Raw genomic sequence first — 17,816 nt, 5'->3', positions numbered from 1 at the left:
AAGAACGTTCACATTCCCAGTGCCAGATGTCTCATTACACATGCTCAGTGACCCAAGTTGCCTACTTGGAGGCGGTGCTGTAATACCACTTGCACATACGCAGTGATCCAATATGTCTATTCGAGCACAAAGCCAGTGGCACACACACGGTGGCCAATGTTGCTGTATACTGAGCGAGACAGCGGCAGTCAGCAGCCGCAAAGTGGGGGAAGAGGCGAAACAAAGCTTCCATTAAAAAACACCCGTTTGCATTGCCGGTGCATTATGGAGGGGACACCGCAGCGCACGGTCTGCGTAGGCTGCATCTGGCGGCGGCGGCGGCGGCTACGTGCTTCGGCGTTGTCTCCACGGGTCTTACTTGCGCCTACTCTTCTCCGGCGCTGCCGGACATGCGACGCACCATGCACATCGGCGACGACTTTGCGGCGTGGTTCAATGCCCTCGTGTTGGCCGAAGGCCTCGTCGCCGCAGTGATATCGGGTAAGTCATGATCAACGAGGAGACCACCCGCCGGGGTGGCTCAGTCAGCTAAGGCGTTGCGCTGCTAAGCATGAGGTCGCGGGATCGAATCCCGGCCCCGGGGGCCGCATTTCGATGGAGGCGAAATGCAAAAACGTCCGTGTGCTTGCGTTGTAGTGCACGTTAAAGAACCCCAGGTGGTCAAAATTAATCCGGAGCCCTCCACTATGGCGTGCCTCATAATCAGAACTAGTTTTGGCATGTAAAACCCCAGAAAGAAGAAGAAGGAGGAGACCACTTGCCGATAAGGTTTGCGGAACATATACACTATACTTGGGAAAGAAAACGCAGCTACTTTGTTCGTTCGAATACTGTTAAGTTTTACACGAAAGCTGTTAGTGCGACTAGAAGCGCTCAAAATGTTATATGCCTGTTTTTACGGTTTTCTGGCGGTTTATAGTTTAGCATATGTGGGAAGTTACACTCAAGCACATTTTGAAGTGTGTGGGTTAATCAGGGGCTAAATAAATATAGCTAAACCTTCGTTATCGGTCTAAATTTAGAGGCGTCATATGAAACGCTTACACGTTTCCCCGCTGTCCTGAGAGGAAAAAAAAAAGACGCAGTTTCGCCCGAAAGGCCAAGCATCTACTGCGATAGCAAACTAGCGGACAGCTATACGAAGTAAGGATAGTAGTTTTATCGGCCGTATAAACTTGTAAACATAAGCATACAAACTAAATTAACAAGCATGGTGTCACTTGCCCAGAAAGCATGAACGCATCTCATTCGATGACTGCGGAAACTCGCTGTCAAAACGCTAGTGAATAAGCGCGGCAGCAGCAGCGAGCGTATTGACCTTCGTCCCGCCGCTCGCATCAACGCATACTAAGCCGCGAAAACACAGCGCACGGAGGGAGGACTCTGCCCCCGCCGCAGATGACTTTCTAGATACAGTGGCCCGGGCAGAAGCGCGGCGTACTACGCGGCCTCCCCCCGCCCTACCCTCCCCCTCCGGAGCCTTGGCGCCCGGCGGGCGCGTGCGGTCGCTCGGGTGGTGCGGCGTAAACTCTCCCCCCCCCCCCCCCCCCGCCTTCCTACCCTTTCTCCGGAGCGTTGCACGCGACTGCAAGACGGGGCGCTTCATTCCCGCTTCATTCGCTTGCGTGCGGGAGACTGAGCCGCGGTCGCTGGCTCATCCTCGCACGCTGTCACTCGCACATAGCGCATTAGACACGCGGCGACGATCGCTCGTGGACTTTATACCGAACCTCACGGCGACGGCAGAAATGCGCCTAGAGTGTCTATATAATTGGTATCACAATAAAATGACGATAGCAAATTCATATTTAGAGAAAGGTTGTGGCTAAAGGTACGTCCGACGAAACCTTCAATGTTCCTTACAAATTCGTAAGAGGAATCTGGTTGTGTTTTTTTTTCTTTTTCTTTACCTGAAGTACGTACGACGTATCTCACTGTTTCAGCGTGTTTTACGCTAAGATGCGCCGGCCATAAACACGAGAAACGGCTAAATGCGCGCTTCTCTCAACGTCAACGTTTATGGTGTGTCTGTGGCGGCGGAGCGCGCCTGCAGTGAGTGCAGCCAGCGCAAATCGGCGTGCTCATCCCTGCTGCAACAACTGCCGCATCAGCTTCCGTAGCGTTGGTGCACGCTTTCAGGGAAAAATAAAAACGCATTACATTCGGTGCCTCTCGACGCGACATTATGACAACGTGCGCTTCACGCAAATGAATCTGATACAATTGCGCTCCGCTACCACTAAGCGTGAGTGATTGCATGGTGGACATGCGTCCGCGTTGAAGCTGTTTGCGCATTTCGCAGTAACAAACATGTCGAAGTTGAAACTCGGTGACTCAAACGTAACAGAATCGTTAACTAACCGAAGCAAGAAAGCGAAACTCTTCTCTGAACAGTTAGCTCCGCTGATCGCTCTCAAGTCGCCTTCAGTTTTGTTCGCGACAGGGTGCGAGTGACCCTTGTTGGATTGTGGGCTTGGTCACTCACAATTAATTTTTTCTTGGCGTTTCTTTACGAGACTGTGCTTTAACCATTCCGCTATGTAAATCACTAGTGAAAACTTGAAACTTGGTAGCTTGTGTATACGGCATCGTATGAGACACGTCGTGCTTCTGCATAGGCTTAAAATTGAATTAAAATTAAATTATTTGGGCTTATGCTCCAAAACGACAATTGCGCTGAAAAGCACACTCAGCCGCGTTCGCACACACTTATAATTTTATGCTGCTTCATCTATTTAAAATAGTGAATGCTGTAGTCGGAGTTCTACAGAAACAGCAAGGGGACTCTATAGCTCACTTCGATGACAGTCAGTATCAGCGCGGTTGAGGACTGTATAATGACACCAAGTTGAAGTGTGTTATGAATGGGGGGCATGGTACTTGTAAGGTTTGACAAAACTTTAATTTTCCTGGCTTAATTATGTGCGTTGCTAATCAATACTGAAACCTCGCTTCTTTTGCGCTATATGTTTATGCGTCATACGAGGTTTGTGGTAGGTTTCCCCGTTGTCCGCATTGAACAAAACAAAGCACCTTGTTTATATTTTGTTAACATTTGGGTCGCGTTATGTGTAATATGTAGACGGAGTTCAAAGGATGTGGACACATTATGGCTTTAGCAATAAATTGCGTATTCAAGCGATCAGGAGCGTTAAAAGTGTGTTTTACGAGCGATGGTGCCTTTAGCCCACCGCCTTGGGAGATCTATTAACGCCACCAAGGTGACATTGGGTGAAAATGGGAGAAATGCTACGACACATCTGTATGAGAAATCGAATGCGTGTGCATGAAATACAGCTTTCGAAAAAATAAATCCTTTATGAATTACTTGTGGTATGTCGTCATTTCACGTTCTTCCCGAGCCTTTCGGGAGAACTCGAAGTTCACAGCAAGCTTACATTTGGTGGAAAAAGGTGGAAGCTTATGTAGGCAAAGTTCAAAGTGTGTGGGTTCATTGCGGCGATCGCAATAATTTAGACATACAAGTAGCCTGGGGCGTTCAAAGTGAGTGTAGCGAACACGCAGAATTCAAACGGCAGACCTAGGGAACTAAAAATGTCATGAAGATCAAATATACGAAAATGGAGGGAAAAAGGAGGGGGGAGGGGGGGGGGAGGCATTATGACCAGTGTTCTCGCCGCACAAAATTTGCTGGAAAGCGCAATACGCGGGCAAAGGTTCAAGCGCGCAGTCATATCCGAGCCACATTTTAAATTCTATAGTTTAATTGCAGGCAAGGGAAATTCTTATTGGCTTTGATAGAAAGAAAGAGCTTCGGTGTTAACTGGGTTGCGATTCGGCAAGGTCGTACAAACCAGCTGTCATTTTTTTTTTCTCTTTCGTATAAAGCGAACTGCGTTTTTATACCACCTTAAAATACGATACCGCGCTTGTACCGCTGCTTTGTTCTTGCTCAAATTCAGCAAAGGTGACTGTTTCTTTCTTCTCATCCGTACTTTAGGACACCTGCTGAGCCTGGCCGGACGCAGGGGAACGATGTTGATGTCGTCCGCTTGCTTCGCTGCCGGCTGGCTGTTTATCGCCTTCGCGAATTCTACAGCGCTGCTGTTCATAGGCCGCTTTTTGACGGGTGGTGGAATGTCCGTCGCCTCGGCTGCGTCCACGGTGTTCGTAGCCGAAGTGACGCCCGCCAACCTGCGAGGGGCGCTCAACACCGGCTGCAACTTTGTCGAAGCGGTGCGTATCCTGATCGGCTACACCCTGGGCAAGTGGCTCAACTACAAGTGGCTTGCCGCCGCCTGCCTCTTCCCAGCAGTCATCAACGGTGCGACTTTCCTATTCTACGTCCGCGAGTCGCAAATGTGGCTCCTACAAAAGGGACGACGGAAGGAAGCCATGGAAGTCTTGCGGTTCTACCGGGGACCAGCGTCGAAGACGAATTCGCCGCTCTGGAAACCTGCACGGTCGACGTCACCACGAAGCTGACCTTCGGAGACTTGAAGGAGTCGTACGTCTACAAGTCGTTCCTGTGCTCCCTCCTGACTCTGCTTATGCAACAGGGGCCGGCGATCAGCATTCTCATCTTCTTCGCCCAAGACATATTGCAGGAGGCCGCCGTGTCAATTGCTGCCGACTACTGTACCATCCTGGTGGGTGGCATCCTGTCGGTGACCTTCCTGGTGGCCACGGCGCTCGCCGACAAGGCAGGCCGCAAGTGGCTCTTCATCGTGTCCACCGCCTCTTCAGCGGTCAGCCTGGCAGTGCTGGGTGTGTGCTTCTACATGAAGCAAACGAAAAACCAACACTTCCTCGACAACTATGCCTGGCTTCCACTGGCCTCCATGTCGGTGTACTTCGCCGGATACTCGCTAGGGCTCGGTCCCTTGCCATTCGTGTACGTCGGCGAACTCCTGCCTCTGAAAACGAAGGGTGTCGCGACTGCTGTGTGCATCGTTGTCTACTACTCCTTCGGCTTTCTAGTCACCAAGACATACACCGACCTGTCCCGCTTGATGGGTACTGCCGCTACGTATTGGCTGTACGCCAGCTTCCTGCCAGTGACTGATTTTGTTTGTGGTATTTGTACCCGAGACTAAAGAAAAAACCCTGGACGAAATAGAAAGATACTTCGGCAAAAAGTTGCTCCCACCACAGCTAAACAACGTCGACGAAGTGATAATGTGTCATCTTTAAAATCGTAGGCGCGAAGAAAGAACTTCGTGTAGCCGTATTGAGCTTAATGCTACATTCATTTTTAGCTCTGAAACCATCTCCTCGAGAAATGCGACACATCACGTTTTTCTCTAGAAGGGCGGTCTAAAAGATAAAGAATATGTATTAATTATTTGGCTTCGCCAAAGTGTACCGACAGTGCGAACATCTTAAGGGTATTTTAACTAACACATGGTTAGAACCCATGGCAGGGGTCTTGAACGGTCGGCGGCGAGTGCACTGCCTACGCCTCTGTTGACCAAAATCCCGCAGATTGCTTGTCAGAGTTGCCTAAACCTGGAACCCGCGGACCCACACGACACACTGCTATTTAGGCAAGTACAAGTGTGAGCTATCTAAGCGGCCCAATGAGTGATACGAGTTCGAGAACAGTGCCAGTGATCTTACCCTTCGAAACGTACCTCTCTGGAATTAATGTTCGCCTAACATTTTAGCTGCTAGAGAGACCAAATGTGCCACGTTACGGATTGGAACCAAACCGTCGCAGCGTTGTTCTACGACAAAGTCTACGACAAAGATGCATGACAAACGCTGCGAAGGAAGAAAACTAAATATTGTTAACTTCACCGCGGTGCTTCGGAAGCTATGGTGTTTAGCTGCTGAGGTTGCGGGTTGGATTCCCAGTCCCAATCGGTGGTCGCATTCCGATGGCAGAGGAATGCAAACAAGCTCGAGTACTGCAACTTGGGTAGAAGAACCCCATCTGGTCAAAATTAATTGGGAGCCTCCCGTATACCGCCATTATCATAGCCCGGGCGTTCTTTGGGACTATAAACCCATGGTACGTAATTTATGTGAAATGAACTACAGCCGAAGCAACTTAGAGGCGCCGACATCTCCTAAACATGACATATAAAAATAACTTCATCACTCATGAAGTGATGTTGAACACTAACCTTTTTTTCTCTCACATAGATGCTTTTACACGCCATGTCAAATGATTCTATGTTCTGCTTAATTGGTACCATAACAGCCTAAGTTTGCAGTGCTTCCAATTCAAAAAGTTTTCTTTTGACCTCCGGTGAATGGTTGTTTCTCTTTTCAATTTTTAATCAAGGCGGAAGCTGCCATGGACACTCTCCGTTTTCATCACATCGCCCGCATTTCCATTTTATGCCTCCTTTGTTCTGACGCTGTGTCTCCATTGTAATTACGGCGATGAGGGTGTACAAAGCATTGCCACAAATAAAAGATTTCCTTCTTCATTCTTCTATTAGAATTGCAAGTGAGTGAGCGATAGCATACTATGGCTCGCAATTCGAATAGGTGATGATGTGGGATTTTAATGGCACAGCAGCCATGCAGACTATAATTCGCTAAGCACGTGTTTTCAGAAGTACCTCAGTTATTAAAATGCGGTAAGTTGGTGTAAATGGCCAAGTAAAAGTATAAAAGCATGAAATGTGCTACAATTCCTGTAGCGGTTTCTGTGGCCTTTAAATACTTAAAATATCTTGATACGGCACAAGCGGCTCATCGCTCAAGAAAAGCATGAGATGGAAAGAAATGTTTTGTTCGTAAAAGCACTGAAAATATCTTTGTCTCCATTTTTCTAAGCCGGGACATGTTATTGAAAATTGTAGCACATTTAAAAATTTACCACAGTGTTGGCATGTTGGCTGTGGTTTATTATTTAATAGGTAACTATGGGTCAGCATTCTGTGCTCAGGTGACATTCTTAGGTGACATAGGATTACCTCGTAAAAGCTTTCTCTGTGGCTACAACTGCGCCATTCTTGCAAAACAGATTTTATACAATAAAGCTATTATGTTCTTGCTGATCCCATAGTTTCTGCCAGTGTTTTACAACTGCAGTCTTTCAATGTGCGTTTATAATCCTACCAAGGTAGGCCAACATCGTATAGCTCCTGATCTTTGGCGCAAGCTGCCATAAAATCTGCTTTTTCGTTACCGGGGATTGACTAGGAACCCAGCGGAAACTGAGGTTTAAACTTCTGTTATGACATTTGCTGTATTGATTTTGTATTTTCCTCAGTAAATTATTTCTCGGTGGTACCCTAGATGTGAGAGCTTGAAGAGAGCTCAAAGAGTAACTAAATATGACAGATTGCTCATTTTCTCTTTTCAGGATGTCTTCAAGCGCTGACGAGGTGGCATAGAGTTCTACTAGTAAACACAGTAGCGTGACTAGAAAGTCTCACTTGTTTTTCAAAAGGATTTGATATCACCGCAGCACCTACATTATTATTGCACTTTGATCCGCCTGTAAAAGATTTCGCGGAAAAATTATATTCCGATTTTCTTTCAAAATATTCACTTAGCAAAGCCTCTCTTGATGAAAGATTGTTTCCTGTTTTTCGTTAACCTGAAGTCGCATTGCGCATGCTTCGCCTCCTAAGGAGCAAAACAAGGTTCATCCTGCAAAAATGCGTTTTTGCCTTTCTCATGGCATAGGTCTAAATTGCATTTTTGGCACCTGATAAAAAAGGATGGAGTGACTGCCGATTTGTTGCTAAAATGTGTTTCTAAGCGCGGACTTGTAAATGGTAGTCTACAATGGTGCATTGAACACGACAAAACCTTCATTATGTACGTGTTTCCAAGAAATAGTTGTTTGTGTTCCAAAGAAAACTGGTTTGTTTCTGCATACAAGCTTTGTATGGGGGACGTTCAGAAAGCACCAGAACAAAGCCGTAGTCAAAGATGATACACCTGGTCAAGAGCCTCCAACGCAGACTTTCGAGCCGAGTCGTACACAAAACATCCGTAGTCCAACTACGACCGGACAGCTGCATCGTATACGTGAAGCAGGCATGTTCTATCTGAACCCATGATCGGTGGGATAGGAGTCAATTTACGGATTTGAGAGATTTCTGTTTTGCATACGCGATGTGCGCTTTGATGTTGAGCTTCTTGTCAAAGATTACACCAAGAAATTTGTGGCCATTCTTTACGGTGATTTGTTTTCCTTGAATGAGCAATGTTTTGTCCAGCGCGACACCTCGGTGCCGACTGAAAGGCACGCATATAGTTTTATCTGGGCGAAATTAAAAAAAAAAACATTTTCATATGCCCACCGCACGATGGAGTTTACGCCTAGCTGAAGTTGGCACTCGCAAGCAACCATGTTACCAGAGCAGCAACTCAGTTGTATGCCATCCACATATAAAGGATTTACGGGAAGCCGAAATAACCGTGGTGATCAAGTTGAGCCTAATTAAAAATAGCGTCACACTTAGTACTCCACCTTGTGGCACTCCATTATTCTGTATAAAACAGCTAGACAGAGTTGCACCAAACATCACCTGAAAGTTTCGGTCCTCCAGACAGCTTTAGATTATACCAAACATGCGCCATTTTATTCCATATGTGTCCAAGTCCATTAACACCCCCTGTCTCCACGTCGTATCATAATGCCGATAAGTCAAAGAAAACGAAGACGAACGTTGCCTTTGGACGAAAGATTTACGGAACGTGACTAATTGGTCGATTGTGCTGCTATTGGATCTAAAGCCACACTAACTGATCGAGTAACCCGTTAATTTCCAGGAAGTGCACAAGCTGTTTGTTGCCAATTCTTTCAAATGTTTCTCTTAAACAGCTGGTTAAAGCAATGGCACGATAACTGTTCGGGTCGGAGCGTTCCTTTTCCGGCTTTAGAAGCGGTATAACTATCGCCTTCTTCCAGGCTTTTGAAAAACAGCTTCTGTCCACAACATGTTATAGAGGCGCAGGATGGTGTCGTATGTGTTCGCCGTATAGGTATCGCAACATTTCATAGTGTATGTTGTCCGGACCAGCCATTCAGCGCGCGCGCGCACGCGCACACACACACACACACACACACACACACACACACACACACACACACACACACACACACACACAACCAGCATCATTCACAGACACAAGCACATCAATTTTCGATTGCTGTGAACACGCATATTTAGTAAATATAAGCCATCACCAATAATTAGGCGTGTTTTCATTCACAGGATAGTGTTTTCATTCACAAATCTAAGAGTGATGAAGAAATTACGGTCACTGACCAAGTCAAGGACAAAATACCACAAACGTTTCGGGATCCGTATGGGTTCCATGATCTTAGACATCGTAACAAGCGCTGATGGCCGGGAACACAAAGAAGAGACAAGTAGACTAGACGGGTTCCATATTCACACTAAAAGCGGGCAAGAGCCCCCCCCCCCCCCCCCAAGTCGTTTTTATTCCAAAATGTGACGTAGGGAACACGTGTAGTTAGCAGACAGATTTCCATCAGTCCCGTTGATACTGTTCTCCATCGTTTGAATAAATAAAGATTCCAACAAAAGTCGTGTCATAGGATTCTTTTCCTTAGCTATTATTATAGCAGCGTTTTTCCAATCGATGCGGTGACCGCGATTGTCGGAAAATTCGGCAAGGGCGTTCGATGCTTTTTTGTTGTTTGAGGCGTCCCTCTGGTGCTTCTTTAATCTTCTTATGAACTTGTCTGTTTCGCCGATGTAACTGCAGCTGCAATCTGCGCATGGTACTTTGTAGACAACACCGGGGTAGTTAGCCTATCCTTTACATTAACAAGCTGATTCCTCAGCTTGTTGGACGGCATGTGTGCCATTCTAAGATCGTATCTTGAGAATACGCGGCTAAGAGCTTCGCTGACGCCAGGCACATATGGAACGCCAGCGCGTTTTGTAAACGACTTACCTAGGCCGGTATTTTGTAGCGATGACATTAAAGTAATAATGCCTTTTCGCGCTTATCGGGCTTTGTCAGTGGCCAGAGCGACGGTCCGCTTGCGTTATCAACGAGATCAGCCGGCCGTGAGCGGTGGATGATAAGACTATTCCAAAATAAGTCATAAGACATCGCTACAAAATCGCGGCACTAGAGACGGCTTAGGATGGAGGACACGAGCTTCCATTTTGTAGATAAACTTCTTGGGGTACCCGTTTGTGGATAAACCGTGACGAATTGCTTTCAGTTCCTTCTGCATTTCGTCGCCACTTGAGCAGATGCGTGTGGCCCGCGTCACGAGAGATGAGACGACGGATTGCTTGTGGCAAGCCGGCTGACATGAATTAAAGTTTAAGTAACGGCCGGTGTGAGTCGCCTTCCTATGCACAGCAAATGAGAGTCTCGTTCAACTTCGCCGCACGAGGACGTCGAGAAAGAGGGCGCTATTTATTCAAACGACGGACAACAGTATCAACAGGACTGATGGAAATCTGCCTGCTAACTACACCCGTTCCCTACGTCACATTTTGGCATAAAACTACTTGTGGCTCTTGCCCGCTTTTAGTGTGATCCCGCTTGCCCGCTTTTTGTGTGTTATTTTCATCTTGACTTGGTCAGTGAATGCAATTTCTTCGTTACCATGTTACACGACCCGACGAACTATCGTCAAACTCTTGACTACAAATTAGAGTGATTTTCTATAATCTCTTGCACTTCCCTCTGGACACGTTTCGTGTTTTGGCAGCGCCGCCGTGAAGTTCGCACATACCTAGTGGCACATAGTCACGTGAACGGCCCACATGTTCGACTACACTACCTTCGGTATCGGCCAACATTTTTTCGAGTGCACAATCTTCGGAATCGGTCCACATTTTTAGACTGCACGATCTTCGAGATCCGCCTACACTTCTGGTGGAATAGCTAAATAGCCGAAGATATAACTAGGCTGACAATGCTGAGAATGATATTCGCATAAAAAATACAGCGCAAAAAAGGGGCCATGAAAGATGACACAGAGCTGCATCCATAATGATTTTTTTTTTTTCCCGTATCGTGGACTGCTTTCTTGTTTCTTCTTTTTTTTTTTCTTTTTGGCAACCGCTCACCAACTATCTCACATTTGTGTTCTAATCCAGGATACCTTTTAGCAATACATGTAAAGGACAAAAGGTCACAGCTACACATATGTGACATAATAAACGGACGAATGACGCTGCGGTGCGCTGTCCGCTCGCAAAGTGTGTGCATGTGTCCCCACGGGAAATGCGGCGTAATGCATTCGATGAATGGTGAGGGCCCGTCATGCGGACCTGATGGGAGGTTGAAATGACCTTTAATCTGCCAGCACTACGGAGGCGCGATGGATTGTGCGTTCATCTCACATCCGCAAGACCAGGCCATCGGCCTACACACACACACACACACATTTCAAAACAACATTTCAAACACACATTTGTCGATTGAGTACTACATCATGCTTCTGAAACATTAACTGACTTCATTTCTTCAACTCCAGCAGGCAGGCAGGCTGGCTGGGGCCGTTGCGTTATGATAAATAAATGGGTAGCAAGCTTGACGTCCAAAACTCATTTGGACTTCCCTTTTGACATACGAAATGGCACGCAACCGTCACACCCTACGCCCACTTTCACATTTCCCTTTAAATATTTCGGAGCAACCGGAGCAATTTCTGAGGTGGTAGCTGTACTCACATTTGTCGCACGTGGTGATGCGTGTCTCTAGTCGGCAAGAGCTCGTCACACGAAGGGTACACAAGGTAAATAAACCTGGTAGCCAAGCTTCCATAGAATCCCGTACGTTCAAAACATGGCAGTTCATCGGCGATTCAAGGGGCTTGGCGCCGTCTGTGAGACGAGGAAACACTTCCGGTGGAACAAAAATAATGTGATACCGTATCTGTTAAAAACAAAAGTGACGTCATGTTGCTTGTCAAATGCGCTATTTTTTTTTTTTTTTTTTTTTTTATCGCGGCTTGCCATTAGAGCTGCGTTTTCAAATGCCCCGGCATTCGACTCGGTGGGCGTTTCGAGCTCCTAGCGCGCAAAGCGATGTAAGAAAACGCCCATCGTACGTATGTCGAAATCGCACCCATGCGCAGAACATCGTTTCTTTACGAAGCCCGTCGACCAGTGCAGCCGCACGAAGGCAGATAAAGTAAGCAATTATCTGGTATAGTCGTAACTGGCTACTTTTCCCTGAACACGTAGAACAACGATAAAACACACCTCGAAAACACCGAACCACCAAAATTCAGACAAACGTTGACAAGCAAAACAGCACGTGTGAGGAGGGGCCTACAGGGTATTTCATTTTAGCTGCACCAAATTTTTTTTAATTGCCTGTGGCAGATAGCACAATTATAATCCTTGATCTAAACTACTCGATGAGGCGGCCATTACTTCCACGAGAGATCAAAACGCTTTATGGAATAATTAACATAATTACGCTAATTAACTCTTAAAATAATTATTTTACGACACATCTTTCAATCTACGAATTATAGCCGCCGAGTTCACAAAGCGTATCCACTTAGAACGAATTCTCAGGACTGAACCCGTTTCGAGATCTTAATTTTCAAAGTGTCCGACGAAATGCATTGGTGTTCTAGTTACTTTTGTACTTCAATGCCTAAAACAGCATTTTCCTCAAAATGTTAACTGGAACCCCTGGAAGCTAACTGGAACCCATGCATTTCGTAGGAAACTTTGAAAATTAATATCTCGGAACTGGTTCAGTCCTGAGAATTCGTTCCAAGTGGATACGCCTTGCGAACGCGGCGGCTATAATTCGTAGATTGAAAGATGTGCCATAGAATAATTCATGGAAAAGTTAATTAGTGTAATTGTGTTAATTATTCAATTGGGCGTTTTGATTTCTCGCGGAAGTAATGGCCGCCTCAACGAGTAGTTTAGATCAAGGATTATAATTGTGCTATCTGCCACAGGCAATATTTAAAATATTGGTGCAGCTAAAATGAAACACGCTGTATAGGGGCAGGTGAATTTTACAAGCGCGCCTTTCTGCACACTTCAAGAGAGACGTGAACGCCCCCTTTTATAACGAGCGCTGTAACAGGGGTACTTATTGTTAATGATAAAGTAAAATAGAGTTGTAATTTCTTTCCTAGCGTATATACCATTAATTAGAAATATTATTTCAATTCAAATAAAAAATCATACTGTGTCTTGTTTTAATTTTTAAAAATGTATTTCTTTCTCAATCTTTGTTCCCTCCTCCCATGGCCACGCCTCAATCGCTGCTGCCATAATCGCCCTTGCTGGTATCGGTGACATTTGGTTCTGGACCGCTTTTCGATCGAAGTTTCGCGACCCATTTGGATCGACCTTTGGGAACATGTTAGCCAACGCGGCCCTTGTTTGCGAATTCACACGGGACGGGTGATACACGAAAATTAAATTAAATTATGGGGTTTTACGTGCCAAAACCAGTTCTGATTATGAGGCACGCCGTAGTGGGGGACTCCGAAAATTTGGACCACCTGGGGTTCTTTAACGTGCACCTAAATCTAAGTACACGGGTGTTTTCGCATTTCGCCCCCCATCGAAATGCGGCCGCCGTGGCCGAGATTCGATCCCGCGACCTCGTGCTCAGCAGCCCAACACCATAGCCACTGAGCAACCACGGCGGGTGACACACGAAAATAAAACATTTGAGCAGCACGGCGCCGGCAGCAGTAGAAAACAACATGTGAGGCAAGCGAAGTTACGACAAAAATTCAAGGTAAGTGTAAACTGGATAGCGAAGCTTCCATAGAAGTTCACATGTACAGAAAATAGCAGGCCTGTTTTAATCATCACCATCTGCTGTGTGTACGCGAACGTAAGCGCGAGCACGATCGTGCACGTAAGGCCGATCCCGTGGCCTCTGACCGTTTACTACAGCGATCACAAGGCAATACTGTGCAAGTGTAGAGTCGTCCATGAAAGTGTGAGTGTGTGCGTCTAATCAACGGCTACATGATCTAAAACATATGCTATGCAACTTAACGAAATGTGTGTTCATTCAACTTATAAGTAGAAAAATGCAATCCTAAACAAGCAATTAAATGACATATGCATCGCATTGGGTCGCTCAGCATTTCTTAGGTTCTTTTCATGGTCGTTGGCTTTAGACTTTGACTTTGATTCAGTTTGCATGGGAGAAAGCTTCGCGTTCAACCACCTTTCTTTACGAAAGGGGCTTTGACTCTTTTCTTTATGCATCATAACTGTGACATTGAATTGTAAACGTCTTTCCAGGTGCTCAGAGTTCAAGGACATTCTGCAGAAAGCGGCTACAGAAATACCACCTATTTAATATTAAAATTTGATTCTGGGGTCTTACGATACAAAACACCGTTCTCATTATGAGATGCGACAAGGTTTGAGACCGGATTGTTAGTCAGTTTTACATGTTGCTGTGAATTACAGCACACAGCGGGCCAAGGACAAGATGCAGTTTACCTCTGGTTCTTCGGGCCTTCCCAACTCTGTCCTTTTGCACTCATCGTTTCTCGTCACCCTGATTATACTACGTCATGCTCGTATGCTTTCGTATTGCATCCGTGTGAACCAACCGCCTCCAGAAGTCCAAAGTCTGTTCGGCGGCTTCAGCCCGTCCAGTGCGCACGGCTTGAGGGTTTTCAAAATCATGCATTCCTAATGGCCAGCGCTCTTCCGTCTTTTCCCGTCCTTGTCCCGGTGTGCGCTTTAATTCACACTGATTATGGGGAATGACGAAATGGCAGGACTCCGGACAAATTCTGACCAACCGAGGATCTTAATTACACCCAACGTCACACGGGCGTCTTTACATGCCACTCCCCCCCCCCCCCCCCCCCCCCCCCAAGCCCGCTCGCATTCTCAACCGAAAATAAACAGCAGCGGCCGCCTGTTTCCCTACGCCAAGCCATCCCTCTTTTTTTTCTCTCTTTTTTTTTTTTTGACAACAGTGTTCTAGTCGGCCGTTTCGTTCACTTGAAAACGCAACAATGTGGAACATCTGACTATACAGTCTATAAGCAAGCTGCTCATAGGTGGTGTTGCCGCCTATAATAATGCCTCCTTGTATCCGAACTTGGTACCGAGTCTTTCTTCTGCATCGCCGCTTGCTGTGCCAGAAACAGCTTCCTACAAAAATTACTAGAGGGAACTCTGACCTCAGAGTCTACGGATAGCTGCAAGTGTGGCAGTTCAGCCAGCGTAGGAATAATGGTGATACATGGATTTACCTAACCTTCGTCCTTCTGGCTTCAAGTGGCTTTCTGACTTTTACAAATTGATAATTTTCAACGAAATATCACGTAATAAGTGCGACAATTCAAATGATTACGCATGTGGGTTGAGAGTCCAATTGCCTCGCTGCGATTAAGAAACTTAATTGCTTGGAAATTAATAAAAAAAGTGATAGACAACGTCCCAAGAACGCTTGAACCCGCAAGAACGAATATGGGACAAATCCGTGTACTATCTTATTCCCACGGTAGCGAAACTATCGCAGCCCCCAGAGCTCCCTCTAGTAACTTTTCTAGGAACCTCTATAGCTCTGCAAAACCCGTTTTCGTCTCGCCATTTTCCTGTTAACTCTCTCCCCAACGTAGTGGACTTGTACACACGCACCTCCTTCTCCGTATCACCATCATTTATCATTATTTTTCTGTCCCGCCTCTTTTTTCCCAGTGAATGAGTATAGCAGGCCAGATGAAGCTGTAACCCGCGGTTTAACTTAGCATAGCAAACTGGACTAAGTCTAGTTAACCTCCCTATATTTTTTTCTTTCCTTATCTTACAGGATGACACCTCTGCCTTTCTGTAAATAAGATCACATCTCTCTTTTCTCCCACTTTATTCTGCCCCCAGAGGCCGGTGACTTGTCTTAGTGCGTCGTTTGCTACTTCTCTTTCTTATTTAGAGGGCGACGAAGCACTGGTAGTTCTTAAGGGCAATAGACCAGCACAAAGAGTTTTACCTGGACTTTTATTTATTTTTGGTTATGTAATGCTGCCAGCCGCTTTTAGCAGCCATGGCAGTGGTGGGTAACAACAATAATAAAATTAGTTTCAAAAGGAAACATAAAATAAAGCAAGTCACAAGGTGCATGAAGCCTCAATGTGAATACAGTATCTTGTGCATTACACACGTAACTACGAGTAGACATAGCGTACACAAGCAAAACAAAATATAGAGCTATCTCGACGCACTATGCATCTGGTCTCGACAAAAAAAAAATTCGCCGACGATTAGGATACTCCCTAATGAGAAATTTGAGCGAAGTTCTATACATGTTTTCATTTCGCGATATGTTGGCTGGCGCGGAAAATCGGTCTCGTGCGGCACATTGCAAACGGAGCGAAGTGTGGTGCGACTGCCTCGCTAATCTGGAGATCGCGCCAGCCAGCTCGTGGCTGACGCGTGGGCGCGATTCACAGCAGCCGCCGGAGACAGACCTCCCAGACGACGCGCGCTACTCTGGCGCCATCTCGCAGCCATCGTCGCCGCACTACGCTTTTCTTCTCACGCTTTCGCCATACACCCTCATCCTCCTCCGCTTTCGCCTCATGGTTCTGCCGCACCCTCTTCCTCTGCTTTTCTCTTCGCGTCTTTCATCCCTCGCTGCGCTCCGCGTTCGCTCTTTCATTCTTCGCTGTGCTCGTTCGCTCGGTTACGCCGGACGTTCGCCGCAGGAATGGGCGTCTAAGAGCTGCGCTTTAAAAATAATAATAAATTGGCGTTGATTGTGCTCCACCTGATCATAATGTGCGGTGGTCGTGACTGGCTGCGGTTGTGTGTCTGTGCTATATGTTTCTCTCTACTTTGTTCGTGTGTTCCTACCTCCCCCATTCGCCATTGTATGGTAGCAAACGCGATTTTCCGTTATTCTTAACCTCCCTAATGTTTTCCTTTCCTACGTCGCTCTCTCTCCCTTTTCCCCATTTCTTAAGGTCCCTTCCGGCCCTCTCCTCCTATGATGATGATGATGTGTGGTGTTTTATGGCGCAAGGGCCAGGTATGGCCAAAGAGTGCCATGACAAATGGTAATGCTATCGATGAATTGTGGATGGCGTGGACAATAAATTCTTCATGGTAGATGTGACACGGCTGTAGAAGGGCCTAAAAACTGTCGCTGTAAATGGCGTAAAACATGTAAGTGGTAAAATAATGACACTAACTAGTTAGTGATGTGGGCTATGGCAAATGGGTTTCGTTAAAAACGTATGATGTATACATATATATAAGACATATAACAGTGATACTAGGGCTTGAAGAGAGCCCTTGAATACAAGGGCTGTTAATCACATGCTAAAATTACCTGGCCAAATTATTTTCAGGTGTTTACTTCATTTAAGAATTCTAAAACTATTTTCAGGTTAAAAAGCGGTTCATAGCTAAGAAAATTTGATGGGTGAAGATGTATGTTTTCGCGATATGCAGAAGGGAAATACCTTTTCCTCTCTGCTTCTATTGCAGGGCACTGAATAAGAACACGGACAACTGTCAGAATATTGCCGCACTCACTACGAATCGCAGGATCATTCCCAGTCAAGAGGTAAGAGTGAGTATTGTAAGTGTGTCCTACTCTTAATCGGCAAACAAGTACTTATATCTTGCCGTTTTCCCAGTTATCCAGTTCCCTAGTTTTGGTTTTATCATGTGTAGCTTATTTAGTACCTGGGCATCCCACTCTCCTTGTCAGTGCTTCCTCAGCATACGGCGTAGAAAAGACTCCTCTCCTCCTATGCTGCGCCGTCCCTCCCGTTCTTCCCGTAACACTCACCGATCTTGCTTTCCGATTTCTAGCTATCTTTAAAAAAATGACATAGCAACTCTATATTGTCGATAAGCGGATTATAGAAGAGGCCGTCTGCCCCCATTCCCAAGAGTCCGTTCATTATCGCCGCAATTATCTCC

General features: G+C 46.1%; 1 protein-coding gene across 1 annotated transcript; it reads left to right on the top strand.

The window, feature by feature from the left end:
- Positions 1-389: 389 nt before the first annotated feature.
- On the top strand, positions 390-7,300 carry LOC119456807 (facilitated trehalose transporter Tret1-like). Its single transcript, XM_049669086.1, has 4 exons — positions 390-480; positions 3,962-4,285; positions 4,339-5,018; positions 7,283-7,300. The coding sequence occupies exons 1-4, from the start codon at positions 390-392 to the stop codon at positions 7,298-7,300; spliced, it is 1,113 nt and encodes a 370-aa protein (XP_049525043.1).
- Positions 7,301-17,816: the final 10,516 nt, after the last annotated feature.

This window comes from Dermacentor silvarum, chromosome 6, assembly GCF_013339745.2.
Source record: "Dermacentor silvarum isolate Dsil-2018 chromosome 6, BIME_Dsil_1.4, whole genome shotgun sequence".
NCBI lineage: Eukaryota > Metazoa > Arthropoda > Arachnida > Ixodida > Ixodidae > Dermacentor > Dermacentor silvarum.
This window is presented reverse-complemented; position numbering and strand designations above follow the sequence as displayed.